General features: G+C 47.9%; 1 protein-coding gene across 2 annotated transcripts in view; it reads right to left on the reverse strand.

Annotated features, from left to right (window-relative positions):
• The window catches only part of NAV2 (neuron navigator 2), a 394,477-nt gene that overhangs the window by 39,521 nt on the left and 333,360 nt on the right, over window positions 1–21,596 (reverse strand). For both annotated transcript variants that reach the window (XM_080816815.1, XM_080816814.1), the window contains 7 exons: window positions 20,388–20,548; window positions 18,570–18,758; window positions 11,783–11,835; window positions 6,775–6,798; window positions 6,585–6,659; window positions 1,363–1,446; window positions 670–781 (listed from right to left, as the gene is read on the reverse strand). In XM_080816815.1, the coding sequence (XP_080672941.1) occupies window positions 670–781; window positions 1,363–1,446; window positions 6,585–6,659; window positions 6,775–6,798; window positions 11,783–11,835; window positions 18,570–18,758; window positions 20,388–20,548 (698 nt within the window). The remainder of the gene's footprint in view (window positions 1–669; window positions 782–1,362; window positions 1,447–6,584; window positions 6,660–6,774; window positions 6,799–11,782; window positions 11,836–18,569; window positions 18,759–20,387; window positions 20,549–21,596) is intronic.

Below are 21,596 nucleotides of genomic sequence, written 5' to 3' on the forward strand. Positions count from 1 at the left end.
GTCAGTGACCTGGGATCTAGTCCCACTTCGTGTATCTTACTACTGTGACCTCTGGACGGGGCTCTCACCCCCGCAACCCAGTGTTCTCATCAATCCAATGTGGAGAGGACCAGCACTGCGCTTGTAAGGTTGTCGTGGGAGGAAAATGGGAGAGTGAATAGTTTACAATACTGAGCACAGTACTTAGAACACAGTGCGTGTCCCCTAAATGCTGGCAGTCACTGCGACTTCTACCATCACCAACATCGTCAATGCGGCGGGAGGGAACTCGTCCTCACAGCCCCATTTGGCCCCCAGGTTAAGATACACAAGCACGAAGCAACTGACTCAGAAACACTTCTCTGGATGAAGACGAGATACTCATTTCAGGCTGGCCCACGTCCACACGTAAATATAAGGGCACCAGTGAAATTAAGCGAAACACTTTTGACCCTTCGCCAATAGAACAGATTTTCTTCCATTTTTGAGCTACATTAGGAGGAGACTGAGCTGGAAGAGCTATCTTCCTAGAGGCCTGGAGTCACGGACTGCAAGTGTCCTCCTCCCGGGACCCGTCTGACCGACAGGGACACACACCCTGGGGCAGGGAGGCTGCGGCACACGTTGTCAGGGGAAGGTTCCTAAGGGCAGGCAGGTCATTGGTCTGGAGGCTGCCCCCCCTTCCTTTACCTTTGCAGTTGAGCTCCGGCGTGTTAATGACCCCATTAATGGCAGCCTGGGCGGCTGCGTTCTGTTTCTTGAGCAGCTCGATGGTTTTCCTTAACTCATTCAGTTCTGAATCCTGAGGAACAGCAGGAAATACTGGTCACCCTACAGTCACTCTGTACCGAGTTCACATGAACAACTCCGTTTCAGCACGGAGCAGAGGGAACGAAGGAGTTCCACAGAACCTCTGTCCCCTCCCGTAGGACGGATTGATTTTCAATGGGTGTAGAAACACACAAAAGCAGCAGAAATGGGGGCACGTGGGTGGCTTCGTTGGTTAGGCGTCTGCCTTCAGATCGGGTCATGATCTCAGGGTTCTGCGATCAAGCCCCGTGTGGGGCTCCCTGCTCAGCGGGGAATCTGCTGCTCTCTCTGCCCCTCCGCCCTGCTTGTGTTCTCTCTTCCTCTCCCTCTCAAATAAATAAAATCTTAAAAAAAAAAAAAAAAAAAAGGCGGCAGAAACAGGCCTGTGAGATGTGGAGGGCTGCGGCCACGCCACACCCCGCCATCTGGATCAGATGTGCACTCAACAGAGTACAACTCTTTACGATTTGATTCCAAGAGTTCAAATACACTAAAATCCATACCTTCTCTGAAACAAGAGAGCATCTAATTTGGAGCTGTGCTGTCAGTTCTAAGCCGCGGGGAGGCCTTTACCTTTTGCTCAGCCGTCATGGTCAGACTCTGGAGCCTGATGGTCATGTTCCCAAGACTCTGTTCAAAGGCTGCCACCAGATGGGCCTGGAGAAGGAAAGACACAGCCTCGGTTAGACTACCTCGCAAGGCAAGAGGGCCCAGGGGGTGCCGGGTCTTCAGGGCTGAAATCCTCACCGGGGCCCCGTGAGTCAGCTCCCGTCTAATTCTTCAGCCCCTGGAGCCCACTTCCCACCTCTTTGAGATCCAGTCACTCCGGCTCATCGGGTCCTTAAAGACCCTGTGCTTCTTCCCACCTTAGGTCCTTTGTACCTGCTTTCCCCTCTGCCTGCAGTGCCCTTCCTCCGCTGCCTCCCTGTCTGGTTTTTATACATCCTTCTCAAGAGATCTCAGCTCGTGTCTTCATGACACCCCGAGATGGGCTGGTTCCCTCATGGTTACTCTTGAAAGCACGTGGACTGTTGGTCTACGTGCATGTCGGTGTCACAGTTAGGGGCACGGGTACTCCAGCAACTGCTGCCTCCTGCCTCCTCTGCTCCCCCGAGCTTTGCTCTCCAAGTGCCAAGCTCACAGGAGAGGCTCACACTGGGCACGTTTGCAGAATGCATGAACACAGTGGTTGGGCTATTTTGTTTATACTAATCCCAGTTAATAAAAAGCCACTGAAAGGCCCATCTGCTAGGGCCTTATATAGAATAATAGAGAAACCTTATAATACCTCTCTAATATATAAACCTTATAATACCTTATAATACCTTAAAACCTCTAATAAATAGAGAAACCTTCCCCTATTTCTCCAAGGAGTTACGGTTTTCCCTCAAGGCCCCTCCATACTTTTTTTTTTTGGAGAGTGAGCAAGTGAGGGAGAGAGTACATGCTGGAGTAGGGGCAGAGGGAAAGGGAGAAGCAGGCTCCCGGCTGAGCAGGGAGCCTGATGCAGGGCTCGATCCCAGGACTCTGGGATCATGACCTGAGCTGAAGGCAGATGCTTAACAACTGAGCCACCCAGGTGCCCCACCTCCATAATTTTATATACCTGTTAGAACACGACATCAGGCACGCCACTATTTCATATGGTACTAAGACATCCTGAGAAACGCTGCCAATTCTAATTAAAATATGCATCCCACTTGCAGAGATGTTAAAAATGCAGGGAAAAAAACACGTATATTAAGAGTTGAGAAATGAGATGCTTTTCTGTCTGCTCCTTTCTCCTCAACCCTCTTCAAGGACAAGATGCAACCTCGTGTCCTAACACGAAGCCTCTTCCTTCCTCCAGAACAGCCCGTGATATATTGGTTGGTTGACTGAGAGTCCTGATAATATGGTTAAAACCAAGAATAAGGAACGGACAAGAGAGCTAATCCTATTGGCAGCAGTTTCTCCATCTATAAAATGTGTGCAGTGGCTACTCTCCTCCCAGGGTTGTTGTGAGCATTAAGTGAAACAATATAGGTGAACACTGGTCCATAAACATGGGAATGAACAGACACGGTGGGGAAAGGGAAGGAAGAGGTTTGGGATGGATGAAGTGACAAAAGACAGGATGAGAACACAGGTGGGGACAGATCGGGAAAGGGTTGTAGGAGAGGAGTGGGCAGATACAGGAGAAAGAGAAGAGCTAGCAGAGAGACTGTGACTCCTGGGAGGAGGGAGAAGTAAGATCTGATCATGGGGTCTGTAATATTCTAGAGGAAGAGAGGACTGATGTGCTCAGTGAAGAATCAAAGTGAGGGAACCAGGAGACAGGTGGGACATTGTCCCAGGTCATGAGGAGGGTCAGTGGACATTTCAATTTAAAGAGGAGATATCAGAGAAGTGAGTCAGAGGCCTCTCTCACTAGACTTCATCTAACTGAAACGGCTGAGGATAAGGCATCTCTAGCATGAACTAGAGATGTTCTAGCATGTTGGGTCTTTTTTCCAACAGCTGTAGGAGTTAGCAGGGAGCAGGACCTCTTGTAATAGAAATGTTAAGTGGACTGCCCAGTTTCCTTCTGATTGCATGCTCACTCCCTATTAAAAATTGAGAAAATGCTGTTGCATTTTAAAATCAAGAGATATGCCTTTGTTTAGTTTGCCCAGGAGAATATGGCAGAACCAAAGCCAATCAATTCAAGACAGTTTACATAGTGGATGAAGGAAACAGGGCCAGGGCCAGGATGTTGAAATGAATTACTGCTAACCTTGCATTTCAAAGGAACGCCAAGGTCAAATTTAAATGACCGAATTTCCATTTATTTCAATTCTTTGATTGCCACCCAGGATTCTGTTTGTGGGCACTGATACTTTCTATTCCCTCAAAAACAAAAACCTGACCCCAAGAAGACTGCTATTGAGAAAGTGTTTTTGCAAACTCAAGAAGAAGCCATGTTTGCTCTGAAGAACCAGAGGTTTGCATTTTGCTGTCTAGAGAAAGGACTAACTTTGGGTCACCAGCAACTGTGAAAACATGGGCTGAGAGGCTGTTTGGAGCCTGATTCAGAGCCACACAGCAGACTTCTTACCAAGTGCCATTCTCACATTCCCAGAAAAACAAACACGAGTGGTATAAAAACACCCAGAGAAGGTGGCTTTGAGTAGTTTGTCCTAGAAAAACAAACACAGCTTGGCCTGTGAGAAAGACGGCAGACAATAAAACACGTTAGTGCGGCCAGTGGTGTGTGGTAAGACTAAATATTTACTTTCAAACAATACTGGACTCAGTGGCTTTGGTGAGGAGCAAAACATGCTTTTGGAATAATAATAATGCAAGGGATCTCCCTCGGACTCTTCTGGAGCAGAGGGTAGAGTTCCAAATGGCCCAGTGTAAGATCCTTTGGGCAGCACAAGGTCATTGGAGGAAGGAACCCAAGTTTTTTGATAAGTAAACTAATGAAACTAGGTTTTGAGTAAAAGGGCACCAATGGATACCAGGAATTCTTAACTAGGGGAGTAGCTCCAAATCACTTGGGATGGGGGTCGCTGTCAAACCTCACATTTGGATTATATCCAGATTGGCTCATTGGGTCTGGGGTTGGTCTGGATTCAGATGGTACCCAGATGAAGACTATTCATATTAGAATACCTCCGGGATTTTTTTTTTTTTAAAATAAGACCCAGGGGCACCTGGGTGGCTCAATCGTTAAGCATCTGTCTTTGGCTCAGGTCATGACCCCAGGGTCCTGGGATCGAGCCCTGCATCAGGCTCCCTGCTCTGTGGGAAGCCTGCTTCTCCCTCTCCCACTCCTCCTGTTTGTGTTCCCTCTCTTGCTGTGTCTCTCTCTGTCAAATAAATAAATAAAATCTTAAAAAAAAAAAAAAAAGACCTAGTAAGCTTCAAAATTCAGATCTCCCAGCAATTTCTGATGTTCTGCTACCGACGATGGAAGCAGCAGAGAGGAGAAAGTCAGATAACGAAACACATAGTGGCCTGATATGGGAGGGTGAGAAAATAATGCAAAGACTCCCAGAAATGTGAGCGAACTCAGGAGCATGAACAGTGAGAGAAGTTACGAGTTATTGAGCTTGTCATTAAGGTCAAGTACTCCACAAGGTACCCTGTGCACAGACTTTAAAGAGAAATGGTTTCCTTCCATTGGCTCAGGCTTCAGTAGGAACGACCTGGGCAAGAAGCGCAGGTAAATGATTCACTGGAGTATTGATTGACTCAGCTTCCTGGTCCAGAGAAGACAGCCTTTTGAAGTTGCCCTTCATTCTAACAGCATATTATGGGGTCGTGCAGGCTGCTTTGGGACAGGTTCACACACAGGTGTTTGTGGTCTCAGACCGGGCCGTGTGCTCCAGGCAGGATGCCTTGCCTCAGGGGCATCTCTGCACCTTCCAAACCTCAGGCTCTGGCCTCTGAAGGGCAATCCTCACCGGCCCACAGCTCTGCAGTGGGGCTACTTTGCAGACCTGAAGTCTCTGCCTTCACTCTGACCCTCTAATCTTATAACCACGCCACAGTCAGGAAGCTTCATGAAGAGCAAACCAAACCGCCTCACTGCTCTGCTTAAAACACACCAATGGGGCAGCGGGCGGGGGCGGGGGGCGGTGCTCAGGGGGTTAAGCCTCTGCCTTCAGCTCAGGTCATGATCTCAGGGTCCTGGGATCGAGCCCCACATCGGGCTCTCTGCTCAGCAGGGAGCCTGCTTCCCCCCTCTCTCTGCCTGCCTCTCTGCCTACTTGTGATGTCTCTCTGTCAAATAAATAAATAAAATCTTAAAACAACAACAACACACACACACACCAATGAAGCTTTACTTCCTTTAGCCCGAACTGTCCACCTAAGAGCTGAGAGGCTCCGTGATATGCGACGGACCTGCCCCTAGATTTTCTTCGATGTCTCACCTCCCCTCCCCTCCCCTCTTCCTTCTCCCCTTGCCTCTTCCCCATATCCAAGCCACAGATTCTAATTATACACTGAGCTACTTACAGTTTCTAAATGCGCTAATAACTTCACCCTGGGCTTCTGTACAAATACATTTTGCACACTAGTGAGAATGCTGCCTTCCCACGCATCCTCCCCTACACAGCATCCCCCAGATGTCACCTCCTCCCGGAAGCCTTTCCTGACTTCCCCCCTCCCCCACCACGAGACTGAGCTAGGTGATCCTCCTTACACATTCCCACAACCTTCTCCCTTTATCTCTCTCTCTGAACAGTTATCATGTCATAGCTAAACAGTTCTGTCTCAATGGCACCAGAGAAAGCACACGAAGAGGACAGTGACTGTGCCTGCTTTGCTGTTGAACCCATGGTGCCTGAGGCACAGTTGGCACTCAAACAGTTGTTGAATTCAATGCTAGCTGGCAGCATTTCCTGAACACGTAATTGTGGGTATTATAATTATAGAACAGTCAGCTATTTATTTGGAGCCTTAGATTTCTTTTATTTTTTCCCCGCCTGAAGAGGAAAAGTTTCAGAAAGAGGAAGAAAAGGGAAACGAACATTTCTGAGCCCTTAACATATTCCAGTACTGACCACATGACAACCCAGAGAGCAGAAGCTTACCATCCATCATTGCACAGATGAGCCAATACAGGCTCAGAGGCTCAAAGATGCTGCCTGGAGCCCAGAGCCGCTAAGAGCCTGAGTGGACGCTCACAAGGCTAAAGCCATGCCCCTCCCACAGTACTGCTCCCACGGTACTCGGGGGCAGGCGGCCCTGATGGCCCGTCAGAAGGGAGCAGGGAGCAGGGGCTGCCCCCCCACCCATGGCTACCACCCTGTATCTGTACTCACATTTGCGGTCAGCTGCGTGGTCAAAGCTGAAACCTTCTCCTGTGAGGCATCCAGCTCCCGCCGCAGTTTGCGAATCTGAAGGTTGGCAAAGGACAGAGTTACTTGCTTTAAGAGCCCGTTCCCAGGTTGAGCGGGGCGAAGTAGCGGATAATAGCGAAGGAGGGAATGCAACCAGCAAACTGTTCCTTACCTCCGACTGGCACTTTTCTTCTGGCTGCAAGGAAATCATAAGGGAAATTAGACCAGTCGAGGAACAAAGAATGGGGCAATGCAGTCTATGGGGAACACCCAATTTGGATGCTTACAGCAGTCCCCAGAGTTAGGAGTTTCTTTCCTGGTGTATTTTTCTGGATAAACTGGTTCGGTTAATTTGACCAATGAGAAAGGCCAAACAGGAAGAGCATATGATTATAAGAAATTAGGAAGGATGAGAACAACACTGCACTTATTTTGGCTGTGAGGAGCCCCCCTGCTCCCAGGTGAAGATGATACGGTCAGGTGCTCTGGAGAAGGCGTGACAAGAAGGGATGAACCAGGGGCAGATGCCCTCATTTAGCGAATAAATGTACAGGTTCAAAAACATCCCAGGCCACACTGGGGACAACGTACACTAAAGAATTACCAGTCATTCATCTGAATTTGTAATGGGACTGGGCGCTCCTACCGGGAGGACTGCTCATGGGTTAACCGCCGGCTTTACCCCTCCCTCTCTTCTGTCTGAGGCGCTGCCCCAGGACCCGCAGGAAGGCCTCCCAAGTGAGGGAGGCTGGGAGCCCCCGGCAGCCAGCCAACTGACTCCCCAGGTTGTGTGCATCTTCCCACTGCCCCAGCTCACGGCCCCCAGTTACCTGTGACTCTGGGAGGTGTGGGTGCAGCCTGTGGGCCCTCTCACTGGGAGAGTCTCCATCCTGGGGCTGTGTCTGTGGTGACACAGCCACCTGCCAGCCAGGGACTACAAGGTGACCCCTCTCCTTCCATAGGGGGAACTGACAACAAGGGGAATCTTTCTTTCATTCTCTTGCAGTTCTCCCCGGGGGCCCATAAAAAAAGACACCCCCACATTCTGGGCAATGTTGGAAGGATTCCTACCTTCCGTCCATCCCTCCATTCATGCTTCCCTGGGGGTGGGGCAGTGCCTTGGGAGCCAGACAGGCAGGTGAAGATCAGTAAAGACTCTGTTTTATCCTTGGGTCCTAGACCAACCGGATTGGTCCCATCCAATCAATCCTATCAGCTACTAATGACAAACCCATTACTGTAAAAAATCAGCATCTGACCCTGGTGTCTACTTCTCTATCAGCTCAGAATACAGAGTGGTGTGATTCATTACCCTCCCCCAGACCCTACACCCACCAGCGGCAGCAGGTGGGAGGTGGTTCCTGCCTGCTTTCCCTTCTCCCCCTGCTCCCTACCCCACTGCCCAGACTCCTGATGCTGCCCAGGGGGGCCCCTCCCTCCAGCTGGCTTCTAACAACAGCAACTGGTTTTTAGGAATACTGGGGCCAAACCACTTAATCCTCGCAACAGCCCTACAGAGTAGGTCCGTATTCTTTCTGAGGCACAGAGAGGTCAGACCTTGCCTAACGTCACACAGCTGGACAATCTCATCTAAGAAGTGTTTTTGGGAGAACACTGGGAGAGTTCCAGGGCTCACTCTTCCCTCTCTGGGAATATTCATCTATCCCTCTTTGCCCATCTAGGTGTTCATCTCTTCATGTCCACTACCACCACCTATCAAAATTTATGGATTTCCTACTACGTGTCAGGCACTGTGTTAAGAAGCCAGGGTACAGGGGTGACCATGACCGCCAAGTCCTTCACCTCCTATAGTAGGTGGCATTTATTGAATGCTTACCACATGCCACTCTTCTAAGCCCTTTCCTTTCATTATTCATTTAATCCTTGTAACAACCTCCTGAGCTGGTACTAATACTATTCACTCACATTTTGCAGATGAGGAAACTGAGGCACAGGGAGTTTGAATAATTTGCCCATGGTCCCAGCTGTTAAGATGCAGAGCTGGGATTGGACCCATGGTAGTCTGGCTCTAGAGTCTATGATCTTAACAAGAACATTCTCCTTCTTTTACTATAGCTACATTCTCACGGAGGCCTTCCCAAAATCAGGCCCCTGAACTTCTGAGTCTGATCCAAAGGAGAAAGTTAATGGTGAGAACGTCATGGCAATCTAACATTTGGGAGGCTAGCGGAGGTCTGTAAGCAGGCTGAACCATCGAAGTAGGACAAGCCCTACTTCTAAACACTTACGTCCATGGGCCTAACACTCCTTCTCCATACCTCTGCCACCATCTGTCATTCTGCCCATTTGTCTCTAGGTTTGGGCCCCTGTTCTCAACAGCAGCCTGGAAAATCCTGTATTTTGTATCTTACCCCCAGCTGCTGTTCTTCTGTGCCTCTGGGAACTCTAAGTGAGGTTGGGAGCCTCCCTCCATTCAGCAGATCCCCTGAGAACTCAACTGCTGCCCTCTACCATTTAAGAAAGCCAGTCCAAGGCCAGATGTGGCCCCTTAAGAGTTTCTCGACTCCAAGGATTGGCACTGACTTCTCCATGGTAGTTGTTCACCAACATGTTGGCTTTTCTTTCCTTCGTAATTAAAATTTCAGGCAATTTTTAGCCAGAATGAGCATTCTTGAATATCTAGAAATTACATAGACATCAGGGGAAAAACCCATTATCAATCGTCCAATAAGAACCTTTAAGACACTCAGCCATTAAACAGACTCTTTGGTCTGGGCTGATGGCAGCTTAGGAAACCCAACCATCTCGTTTTAGACAAGAAATGACTGGTTCACCTTAACATTTTCAAAGGTGCCTGAGTTTTAGAATTCTATCATTGCCAAGTGGCTAATAAGACAGAAGGGACCCCACGTCGATGCTGGGTGGTACCTCCGTAGCCAGATACAGTTTGGAATCTGCAGACTACTCTAGCGTGAAAACGTTTAAATGTTAGGCTATTTCTTATAAAAGTCTGCAGAAGTAACCTATATGCTCAGAGAAGGCACAGGTAAAAGGAGACCCTTCGACTCAGCAAATGTCAGAAGTTATGGGCAGCCCTGAGATGCCACAGCCCACCCCCCCACCCCCCGGCCGCCGACAGCAAGGACAAAACTGACAGACACCTGGAATAATGAGGTCATTTGTACAAAGTCAAACAGTGAGGAAAAAACGAAGATCGGTTGGGGCACCTGGGTGGCTCAGTGGGTTAAAGCCTCTGCCTTCAGCTCAGGTCATGATCTCAGGGTCCTGGGATCGAGACCCACATCGGGCTCTCTGCTCAGCAGGAAGCCTGCTTCCCCCTCTCTCTCTGCCTGCTGCTCTGCCTACTTGTGATCTCTGTCTGCCAAATAAATAAATAAAATCTTTAAAAAAAAAAAAAAAACGAAACGAAGATCAGGCCCTGGGTCTCTTGCTATCTGGTTAAACACGTAATTGAATACTATTCCTAGGTCTCTGGTAATGTGTGAATTTATATCAATCCAGAAAGAATCATTTGAAATTTCCTCCACACACCTAGAATAAGAGCTATGGAAAGGCTTCTGAGGACAAGACCTTGCAATGGTCTGCATGAAGGCACTGTGGCCAGGAAATGCCAGGGATGGCTTCTGCATCTGAATTCTCACAGCGGGAGCAGCTCATGCTCTTTCCCTCTGAGGCTGGCTGATGTAGGCCAGCCCCTGTTTTTCACTCTTCGAAGAACAATCGGCCCTCTTCGGGCTGACAGGAAACTCTGGGAGCTCCACTGGGAAAACAAGGGGCTCGGGCACAGCGATGTCTGCCGTGGCGGCTCTGTACCACCCCTGTGACAGTAGAGTCCCACAACCCAAGGTGTACTTGGGTGCCTCTGGCCTCAGGAGCCTTCGGCAGCAGGCTCCTCTCTCCACCTACATCCCATCCTGGGGGCTTAGCCTAGAGCCTGGCACAGACTGAGGGCCAGTAAACCCTGTTCAAGAAGTAAATCTAGATCTGAAAGTACCATCTTGGCACCCACATCACCAATTTTCCCTCTTGAAGAAAGGACTTAACGTATGGGCTAGTTGACAGAAGGTCATCTCTATGTTTTCTTAGTAGACAAAGGCTTCAGTGATCTCTAAGAAATGAAAAAGCGAGGGTTCTGTGACTACCCTTCAGACCGGATGACTGGCTGAGGAAGGAGGTGTTCTGGAGGAGGAGAGGCAGGGTGGGTAGGAGCAGAAGAGATCGTTTCAAGGTCCTTCAAGTCAGACCGTGTCAGCGATCCCTGAAGTCTGTTTGCTCGCTACAGGCCTACGAAAGAGTCAGGCCCTAGTCTAGATTTGTCCTGGGGCCATATACAGGTTTTCCTGCTACATACACATATTCCCAGGAACCCAGCACTACCAAAAAGCGAATTACTAAAACCTCTGTCCTCCGTGGAATGAAGGGCAAAAGAATTTCCAATTCTCAATTAATGAAATGATTTTTTTTCCTATAGGAATTCCCAATAAGGTTTCTAAGATAAGCAGTTACGCACATAGCTATAAAAAAGCGAGCACCCCTGAACAAATCCAGAACCGTATTTGATTCCATGTGGATTTGCTCAGCAGAGCACTCATTGAAGCTGGCCAACACCGGCGACAGCCAGCGCCTGCTCTGGGCTGTGTGCACCACCCTCAGTGCTTCACGTGCATTTTCTTATTTCATTGAAGCCTATTTTTTGAACACCTACTACGTGCTTGGCTTTGTTCCAGATGCTAGGAATAAAAACAGAAAAAGTCCTTGTCATCAAAGAATATACGTTGTAGCTCAGTGTCATCTTCCAAACAGTAAATCCACAAGCTCCACAAGCTAAGGGCTGCTATTCTCTCTGCTTGACAGATAAAGCAACCGAGGCAGACAGAAGTTGTTCAAGGCCCTTCTTTCCTAAGGCTACCAGCAGGCGGCCAAGGCTTCTCACACGTTCTAATTAGTTCCCACCCAAAGCACAATGCCACTCTAACAAAGGAGTCAGTTCCTGATTTACTGGTTGAGACGTTACAATTACAATTCAATTACAATTCGTAGCTGTTTGTGAATTTCAAACCTGACTCCCTGATGAATCAGGCTCCTTACAGTGGAGATACTTTCTCTTGGAGAAACAATTTTATTTTACATTTTATTCTTGACACATGTGATAAAGGAGTTCTCACAGTCACAGCCACATAGCATTGATTTATACTCACTGTAGAATAAATTGATGACGTGCTGGAAACCAAGGACAGCGAGGATCCGTGAACTATTAAAGAAAGAAAAGAAAAAAAAAAGGTAAATTGCACAGCTGGCAACTATGGAGCCAAACAGGGAGAGAGGAGGAGAAACTCAGCACTATGGGACACTACCAGGTAAATTCATCTCACCTTGACCCAACTTTTCCTGGTTTGGCAATAGGTCAGAGTCAAATAAGGAATAATTTGCGAAAGGAGTCTCTTTTCCTTTCCCCCTCTACAACCTCTCCGTCATTTTTCCCCCATGAAGATAATACATGATTACTAAGTAAAAATGTTCAAGTACGGAGAAGTGTTAAGAGAACATATTCACTGCCACAACCCACACGACTCATAATTCTATTACCCACAGGCAACCTGTAACCTGTTCTATCCTAGCACATTTTACTCCTTTCTTTCTCATTCCATTCTTCTGCCATCCATGACTTTTCTCTCGTGTATTCCTCTAGGGATGAGACTGTGCTGCATACATGTTGTCTACTCTGCTAGCTTCTGTCACTTGTGTATGCACAAAGATGAGCCCATTATCATGAACACAGGAGGCCGGCTGTTGGCCATAGTCAACTCATTCTAGATGACTGTGTGGTAGAACACTTGTTCAGAACACATTATCTACTGAAGGAGAGATTCTTTTGATTTCTACCACATGTACAAAACGACAATCAAGTGGTGTCCTCTTTTCTGTCTCTGATTGGTTCTTTTGACTCAGAACCATCTTCATACCCGCTTTGCACCCCTTCCCGCCCCCGGCCAGTGGAGTTATTTTATTATTTCTCTGTAATTTTAAATCATGGTCTTTTCTAGGACTAAGTATTCTAACGCACTTCTCTTTCTGGGAACCAGATGCTTTAGCGACATTTTCTTAGTAATCTCTCGACAACTTTTTGAAAGACAAAAAATATGCCAGTGGAGACATCAGAGATGTCTAATTGGGCACAGCTTTCCTGATCACAAGTCGAATGCTCTACCCCCACACTAGCTATCCTCTGTGGTCTGAGAGTGGGAGGCTTGGGAATAACTTTCCATGTGCACTAAAAGGCTTGCCCTTACCACCCAAGAAGTGAACTCAACTTGGATCAGCTTTGGGTAGAAGCTACTTGCCCGTGAGATATCTGACGAACAGCTCAGTCCACCACCCAGGTGCCTCCACACTGTCTTCCCATAAACCTCCTGACCTCCTGCTCTTCCTTTACGTGCTCCCATCCCATTCAGAATCCTGCACTTCTCTCTCGAGCGTGCCCCGCCTAGCACTTGGCCTTCCCAGAGTGTCTGCCTGCACGGTTCCCTTTGTTTTGGATGCTTCTCATTTCTGCCTGTCCAGATCACTGGGCTCAGCTCAAACAAGACTCTCCATGAAGCCTTCCCTCCGTTCCCTGCCTGCCTGCACCGGATACACTCCCTTCCCCTCTGAACCCACACAGTTCTTGACTTGCCTGTCCGGCCCTCCTCTCTCCCGGAAGGTGCCTGCTCTTCTGAGGTTATGGCTACACCATCACTCACATCCACTTTCCTTAGGAAGACTAGGGTTCTAGATCTTTTCCTCCATTCTTCTGCCATCCATGACTTTTCTGGCCCTTGCCCCATAAGAAATCCGTTTATGGCATAAATGGCCAATAATGGCTTCCAGTGTTCATACGTAGACACATCAGCAGACGCCTCTCATGCCCCAAACGAGTGGCCTAATGTTCTAAAGGGGTTAAGGTACTCTAGCCCCATGGGACAGGCAGTAGGGGCAGATTATACTGGAGGCCAAATTGGGGAAGAGACATGGGTAACATGCAGCCACCCTCCAGCTACATCTTCCCATCACACCACCTGCTCAGCCAGCACAGGGCTGCCGTGTGGAACTAGCCTGCTGGAAAATGGAAGTTGGTCTCTTCTGTCTCTCCAGCTCATATGCACAGACTTGGAGACACTGCCCTCAGCAATACCCCAGTGCAGGCCCGGGGCCGCCGGCGAAGAGCTCATCTGGCAGGCTCCTACGGAGGTAATTCTTCTTCCCTGTAATTAACTCCTCTCACTAGGTAAATAGCAACAGCAAGGCCGTGGTCCAAAGAAAGACTCCCTGATTTCCAGAATCAGCTCCAAACTGAATGTGGCTTGCCTGAACCATTACAGTGGGCCTTGCTCCAAGTGAGCTGAACCAAATCAGAGCCTGGGTTATGTGTCTTGGATACTTCTGGACACCAAAGGCACACAAGACTTACAAAGCCAGAATGGCAAAACCACACCATGCATTTTCTGCCCTATACCTATATCTCTAAAATTCTGAAGCTATGTGGGGCACCTGGGTGGCTCAGCGGGTTAAAGCCTCTGCCTTCGGCTTGGGTCATGATCCCAGGATCCTGGATCGAGTCCCACATTGGGCTCTCTGCTCAGCAGGGAGCCTGCTTCCCTTCCTCTCTCTCTGCCTGCTTGTGATCTCTGTCTGTCAAATAAATAAATAAAAATCTTAAAAAAAATAAAAATAAATAAAACAAAATTCTGAAGCTATGAAGAACACAGAGACTTGTCTAGGCCATCTCTGCACCCGAGGAATCCAAAACCCAGAAAGGTTAACTGGTCTGCTTAAGGTCACCCAGCATTCAGGAACAGGATCTGCTGACCAGAAGTATGGAGACTGTTTTGCCCTTAAGAGACCTGATTTAGGGGACACCTGGGTGGCTCAGAGGGTAGGCCTCTGCCTTCGGCTCAGATCACGATTTCAGGGTCCTGGGATCAAGCCCCGCATCAGACTCTCTGCTCAACAGGGAGCCTGCTTCCCTCCTCTCTCTCTGCCTGCCTCTCTGCCTACTTGTGATCTCTCTCTCTCTGTGTCAAATAAATAAATAAAATCTTTTTTTAAAAAAAGTGAGAGACCTGATTTAGGAGTTTCTGATGGTTGTTTTTTGTTTTTGTTTTCATTTTTTGTTTTTTTTTTTGGTAAAGCCTTTTGGTTTGTTTTAGAATGGTTTCCCCAGCCCCTCATCCAATCTACATAGACACAAAGCTGGAACCAAATGAGCGATCAATTGCATGTTTGAGAAAAACATGATTCACCCCTGCCCAAAGTACAGGTGATGATAACGTACATGCTCTAGACAGAATGAAACAAATGGGCATCTTCTAGCCAATAAAGCAATCAAAGGCCCTGATGCATCTTGCATATATCTCCAGCTTCGTACTTATCAAAGCACTTTCTCAAGTGTACCACTGTTGGAAGTGAGAATTTGTAGGTAATAGTCCCAGACAGGGCAGGAGTTCCCACCACTAATACACAGCAGAGTAAATTAAGACCCAGAGAGGCTAAGTGATGTGGCCAAGAACACACAGCCTGTTAGGAGCAGAGACAGGCTTGGAGGCATATAGCCTAGTTCTTACTCCACTGCTGATACTCTCAGAGGTGCTACCAGTGAGGAGGAGGCACGGTTCTGATGGCTAATGGACCACCCTCTGATCCATCAAAGGAAGCAGGACTGAAAACAGAAAACACACTGATGAAGGACCAGTCCGCCTCACCCAGGTAAGAAAGCCCAGTTGTGACCTAGGCAGAGTCAGATGTCAAGGTAGGACTGAACAGGAAAACAGAGGGCTGAAAATCTAGAGTTTGGCACAGAGTCCTGGCTGCACACAGTCCCCAAGGCATTTCTCCGGCCTCATTTTTGCCATAAACAAAACAGGGAGAATGGCCCTTGTGGAGAAGGAGAAAACAAAACCTGACAATTACAACAGTGGCTGCCACTGCTTGAACACTGACTATAAACCTCTTTGGAAGTCATTTTGCCTAAGATGCTTTCTATGGATTTATCTCACCTAATCTTCACTTCAAAGGACTTGACCTTTCCCCAAGTCTAGCAGCAAATGTGCCAGGATTTCAATCACAGGTATAACTCCGGTGCTAGAAACCCAAGTGAGTTGCAAAAAAAAAAAAAAAGTTTTATTTATTAAGAAGCCGCTCTGTTCCTATGGATTCCACATGAATTGTTTAAGATTGCACTAGCAATTAGGGATGACTGGTAAAGTCCCCGGGCAAAGACGTCCATTTTCAAAATGCCTCAAGCATCTCCCTAAATGTACGCTATTAAAGTTGACTTTAAAATTGCATAATGCATCTGATGGAAATTAATTTACCTGAAATAACTTTGAAAGGTTGCATCTGGGCCATGCCTGTACCTAATCTACATATTTATGACTCCCACTTCCTTCAAAATGGAAAGTGCTAATTAAATCCCACAGAAACCTCCCCCACGTCTTTGTGCTAATTCTTCTTCAATTTCTCTCCTGCTTTCTGGTATATGACGTACCTAACTGACTCTTACACAGAGGTTCTGTCTTGTCCAAACATGAGTTGTAAAATTTTCCCCCTGTTTCTCCAACTCTGGGATTTATAAATTCAAAATGGGAAGAACAGCTTTCACCCAATGGAATGAAAAGCATCTAACTGCATGAGCTCTGTCTTGTCTTTGTAAGGCAATAGCCCTGGAAGGAGTAAAAGCAATTCGATGCAAAATTCCCCAAAAGATGAAAATGGTATGCGCTCATCGTGTATCGATAGCAGTCCCTACCCTCTACCCGCCAAACCTGATTTTTACCTCTGCCCTTCAGCTCCACGTCACCATGAATCATTAGGGTTTACAAAAGTCTAGACACTGCTTGTGGGCAAGCATTTTTTATCAATGTCACTTTGACATCCCAGCTATCCCACGGTGGTGCTGCCTGACAGCTTGATTCCAGATGGAATAAAGGAAAGTTCTCGGACGATGAGACTGTAATGGTCCCAGATCTTTATGAGGCGAAGTGTGCTTGTTTGGACAAATCTCGGTCCTGAACACGGTTCACTCAGGCACACACATGACACAGAAGATGAATGTGGCCCAGGACGTGCTCCATATGTGAGTCGTCACAAGTCAGGCTGGGGAATGCTCTGCGGCCACGGTTGGCTAGCACACGGACTAAGAAAAAGTTCAAGACCAGCTGCCTACGCCTTCACCTTCGGGTCAACCTGCGCATCGCTCTGAGGGACCCATGTGGTTAAAGCACGCACTTCTAGCTCTTAAATCCAGCAGAACACTCTGGATAATTCTGGCTCTACCCCTCCTCGATCCTCTGTCCCAGCAGGTGCCCATACATGGATTTGCAGACTTGCTCACTGTGCTCACTGGGTGCAAGGGACACATAAATCAGGGTGAACGGAGGGACGTTGCTAGGAAGATGGACCAAGGGGCAAGTGCCCTGTAACTAAACGCTTTACTCTTTTTCTCTAAGCAAGTACACTGGGCAACAGTGGAAGACTTTATTCTGTTTCTTTCCCTCTCAGTTTGTTTAGGGATTTCTTTAAACAAGACAAGTTCAGGGGCACCTGGGTGGCTCAGTCAGTTAAGCATCTGCCTTTGGCTCAGGTCATGATTCTCAAGTCCCAGGATTGAGTCCCACATTGGGCTCTCTGCTCAGCGGGGAGCCTGTTTCTCCCCCTGCCTGCCATTCCCCCTGCTTGTGCTCTCTCTCCCTCTCTCTCAAATAAATAAAGTCTTTAAAAAAACAAAAATAAAACAAGACAAGTTTGTTCTCTCCTCCCAGGAGGTGCCTGTGCTACTATTTTCCCACTCTCACAGGGGCTGGGGCCAAGGGAAGCACCCATGACCCCCTTGACATTCTCCCGCATTCTCGTCTGTCACTGGCAAAAAAGGCACAACGAGGGCTACGGCCATAGCCTGGGCTCCAATTGCTCTGAGAGTCGCCATCCCCTGGCTGGGGAGTCCCAGCTGCCAGGACCTCACTGCTGACGCTGAGTCTACAGGCTAGGACATGTAATGACATTACCGGGTGAACGTTTATATCTACCGTTGAATTCTCATAATTCCATGAGCTGGGTACTATTACCATTCTCATTTTGTCAGTAAAAAAAAAACAAACAGAGGCACAGGGAGGTGAAGTAACTCGTCCTCTTGGATCATCTACCGAAGAAGCGGGGGAGCCGGAACTCAAACCCTGGTAGTGTTACTCCATAGTTTTAACTACTAGTCAATGAGTACTGACTCCAATATCTTATCATTCCCATCTTTGGAAGCTTTTCGGGGGTGGGGCTGTCCCTCCACAGGGTTTTGACTGCTTGCTTCTCTAGCTCCCACCCTGAGCTGAAGGAACAAAGGGAAAGAGAGATGAACCAAGTTAGGAAGACGCTGGCAATAATGCCCACAGCTACTTTCTCCCAACATTTTGATTAAAATGAACAAAACATAAAAATCCAACTCAAAATATTCACAATTAATGAGCAAAGAAGGAAAAGGGCATGCCTGAAGGAAAAGGGTGTCACTGAATAAAGTTAAAAAAAAAACTGGTTCTTGAGAAATAGAAAATTCTGGAGTGAAGTAGAGAGGCCGGCTGCCCACAGGCCCCCGGACTACACGGGTACGTTAGCCCAGGGAAATGAACTAACTCTCCAGAAACTCAGTCTGCCAAGATGGTGAGCCAGCAGCTAAACCTCAAGATGGAAGCTCATGCCAAGAAGTTGTGGCCTGAGTCCAAGAGGGAGAAGCCTAGAGTAGAACTCGGTCTGCTTCAAGTTCACTCGTGTTTCTTCAGCAGCCTCTTCCCCCCATGAGGTGAATGAACAACCAGGCCCCGCTACTCAGAGTTCCCCAGCCCCAAACCCCAGAGTGAGAGAGAGAGCTGGGAGCACTCCCAGGTGGGCTCTCGGGTCGCGAATGTGGTATGGAGGGCCATTCACCACAACGCAGGACCTGAGACGGTAACCCTCCTTGCTTGCCTTCTTCAAATCCATCCCGGAAGGAGCCCGAGCGGCTCATGGTTCTGCTCTTCTCGTCCAGGGACACGGAGCTATTCCGGAAACGGCTATCGGTGTACGGGTCATACTGCCCGTCGGCATTGGAGAGGCTGTGGGTCCTCAGCATGGTTGGGTTGGACAAGCTCATCTGGGTAACGGTGGTGGGACTCGCTGGAAAAGAAAGGGAGGGGACTGAAAGGTGGGAAAATCATGTCTCTCTTCAAATCCTAGATGGGGTTGACGAGAGGACTGATTAGTATCGATTAGTATCGGCCATATCTGTCCCTGCCAACTTCCCTCCCTAGTCTGTTTTCTAGAAGGCTATCACATTCACATTTGAATAAAACACGGAGAGCTAAAAATAAGGGAGGAAAGGTGGGTCATTTCCAAAGCAAGTCTTTGGGCCTCAGCTTTCCAACTTGGCACGTTCCAACAAGCCAGTGTCACCTTCCAGGCATGAGCTAATTACTCCCCAGGCTCATCTGGAACAACTCCCTCTAAAGCCAAAGCCCAAAATAGTCCAACCGGGCTTTTGATCAGATGGGAAGCATTTGTGCATGACAAGAAACTCCTGCCTCAAAGAGTTACTGCTGGGAAAGAACAACATGAACACAGGTCTCACTGCCTCCAACGGGGCATGCTTGTAATGGCGCCTAAAGAGCTCCAGGGCAAAGAGGCACCTCCCCTCCACCTTGGCCTGAACAGGCTTTTTTTTTTTTTTTATTAAAGTCCTGTCCATTTCAATAATATACAGTATTTCCAAAGTATGTACCTAATTAAAAAGGAAAAGTGAAGTCTTACTTGATGATAAGCCACACCTGTCCTTAAAGACGCCGTGTTTATTATTTGCAATAATCAGAAAAGGCCTCCCTTCTAAAGAGCAAGATGAGAGTGGGCAGGATTTTCTCCCCATCAGTCTGTTAGGGCTCAGCTCCCATTCTTGCTGATAATTCTAGCCAGGACGGATCTTCCCTTTTCCTAACTATATATAATACTCGCTACCTGATCATTGTCGGTTTTTACACAGTTTCATATAAAGCTTTGGATTGTTCTCTTACCCTGATTATGAGTCTGTGTGGGTGTGTTTGTCTCTCTGAAAAAGAATCCATTAACATGTCAGCAGGGGCTGTCTTACAAATTCTTTTCCTTTCCCCACTGTGCCAGTCAAAGCATTATGTCAGTAGTAGGCATTTCCAAGAATACGTGTTCACTCAAATCCGGATCTTTATTTTCCAGCTTAATAGAGCCATGCAGAGGACCAGACACGGGGTACACGACAACTTTTCAGATATAAACCTACGTCTTCAGAGGTCTTAGAAACAATACATTCTTCTCAAAAGTAGAATGGTTAGGGCACCTGGGTGGCTCAGTGGGTTAAAGCCTCTGCCTTCGGCTCAGGTCATGATCCCGGGGTCTTGGGATCGAGCCCCACATCGGGCTCTCTGCTCAGTGAGGAGCCTGCTTCCTCCTAGCTCTCTGCCTCCCTCTCTGCCTACTTGTGATCTGTCAAATAAATAAATAATAATAAAAAAATCTTAAAAAAAAAAAAAAGTAGGATGGTTTGCTCTTTACTATAACCCTACCTACACCAACCACATAAATTACTGATAAAAATACCCAAACCTTTTCTCTTCTCTCTCTTTTGCTATTACTTCTCTATAATCAAGTTACATTGCTGAGGGCTGATCAACACGGAGGGCTTTGACCACTTGGCGATGACCACAGGCTTCCTTCAAAATACAAGATTAACCTCTGCCCCCCAGAGCTGATTCCCACAGCTAACCGTCAGTGGCTACTCACCAAGCTGGGAGAAGTTGAATCTCGTTCCCGAGGGAGACGTGACGCTGGAGCCCGAGGAGAAAGGGGAATTGGCGGCAGGGTCCTGCAGGCCTCCTGCAGAGTGGGACCGTAACCATTCTTTTGCGTCTTCTTGGGTGCGAAGCTGGGAGGTGGGAGTATACCTGGATAGACAGAAATCACGCTGGGATTAACTATGAACGATGCTTATGAACGTGAACTCCGGGGAGCTGATGATAAATAGATGGAAAAAAAAAAACAGAGCCAAAGATGATGTTTAAAGAAAAAAAAAAAATCACATCAGTACATATCCTGAAACTTCATAAGTTTCTCCAAACCTTTTTTGCTACTTGGCTGCCTTTGGGGAAAACTGCAATTCTTTTCAGTGCGGAGGATAAAGGGAGCAAGATCGGTAAAGGCTCAAAGGAGCCGTCCCTGGGCGTATCTGTAACATGTTGATTCACGATAGTGTCATTTCAAAGCCCCCACCTTGACGGGGCTGGGGCAGCCGAAGGAGCTGCTGTCAGAGCTTCGAGGGAGTTTTAATTCAATAGCTCATGGCAGCTGCATTCTCGGGCGCATGTAAGTGGCCTCGCGTCCCAGCGTATCAGAAACCAGACGCGACAGAAAGCGTGACGACACTGTGTTTGCTGCAACGAAGCCTCGGTAAGTCTCTGTAACAGGAACCCCAAATCACTGGGTGCCACAGAAGTCACGGGACCCAGCTCCTCACTTATTATGTAAGAGGTCTGGTAATGGTGTATTCAAGGTCCCCATTGTGCCAGGTGCCTGCACAGGCATCTTGAAAACACCTCCCACCCACCCAGCCATGCAGAGGCTACTATCCCCACTTTACACTGAAAGAAGGGGAGGGCCTGCCTCGCATCACGTGCTGACATTTCATCCATTTTACGTCTGATTCCAAAATCCTGCTCTTCTCATCATGCCCACAGGCAGCATCTCAAATTTCTGAAGTACCCAGTGGCCAGAGTACCTTTGGACTTACACACAGATTACTGTGGGGCGGCTACTGATTATGGAACCAGAGGGATTCTCCGGACTCGAGAAGAAGAGTTGCTGGTATCTTGGCATTGTGCGTGAATGTGTGGGGAGGGAGGAGCTAGGAGGGACAGGCAGAGTGTATCTGCTGTGGCTGATGGACATACAATTTTCTAGGTCCCATCAATTGCATGAAGATAGCCTAGCATGTAT

Source organism: Martes martes (genome assembly GCF_963455335.1).
Source record: "Martes martes genome assembly, chromosome: 10".
NCBI classification, from domain to species: domain Eukaryota; kingdom Metazoa; phylum Chordata; class Mammalia; order Carnivora; family Mustelidae; genus Martes; species Martes martes.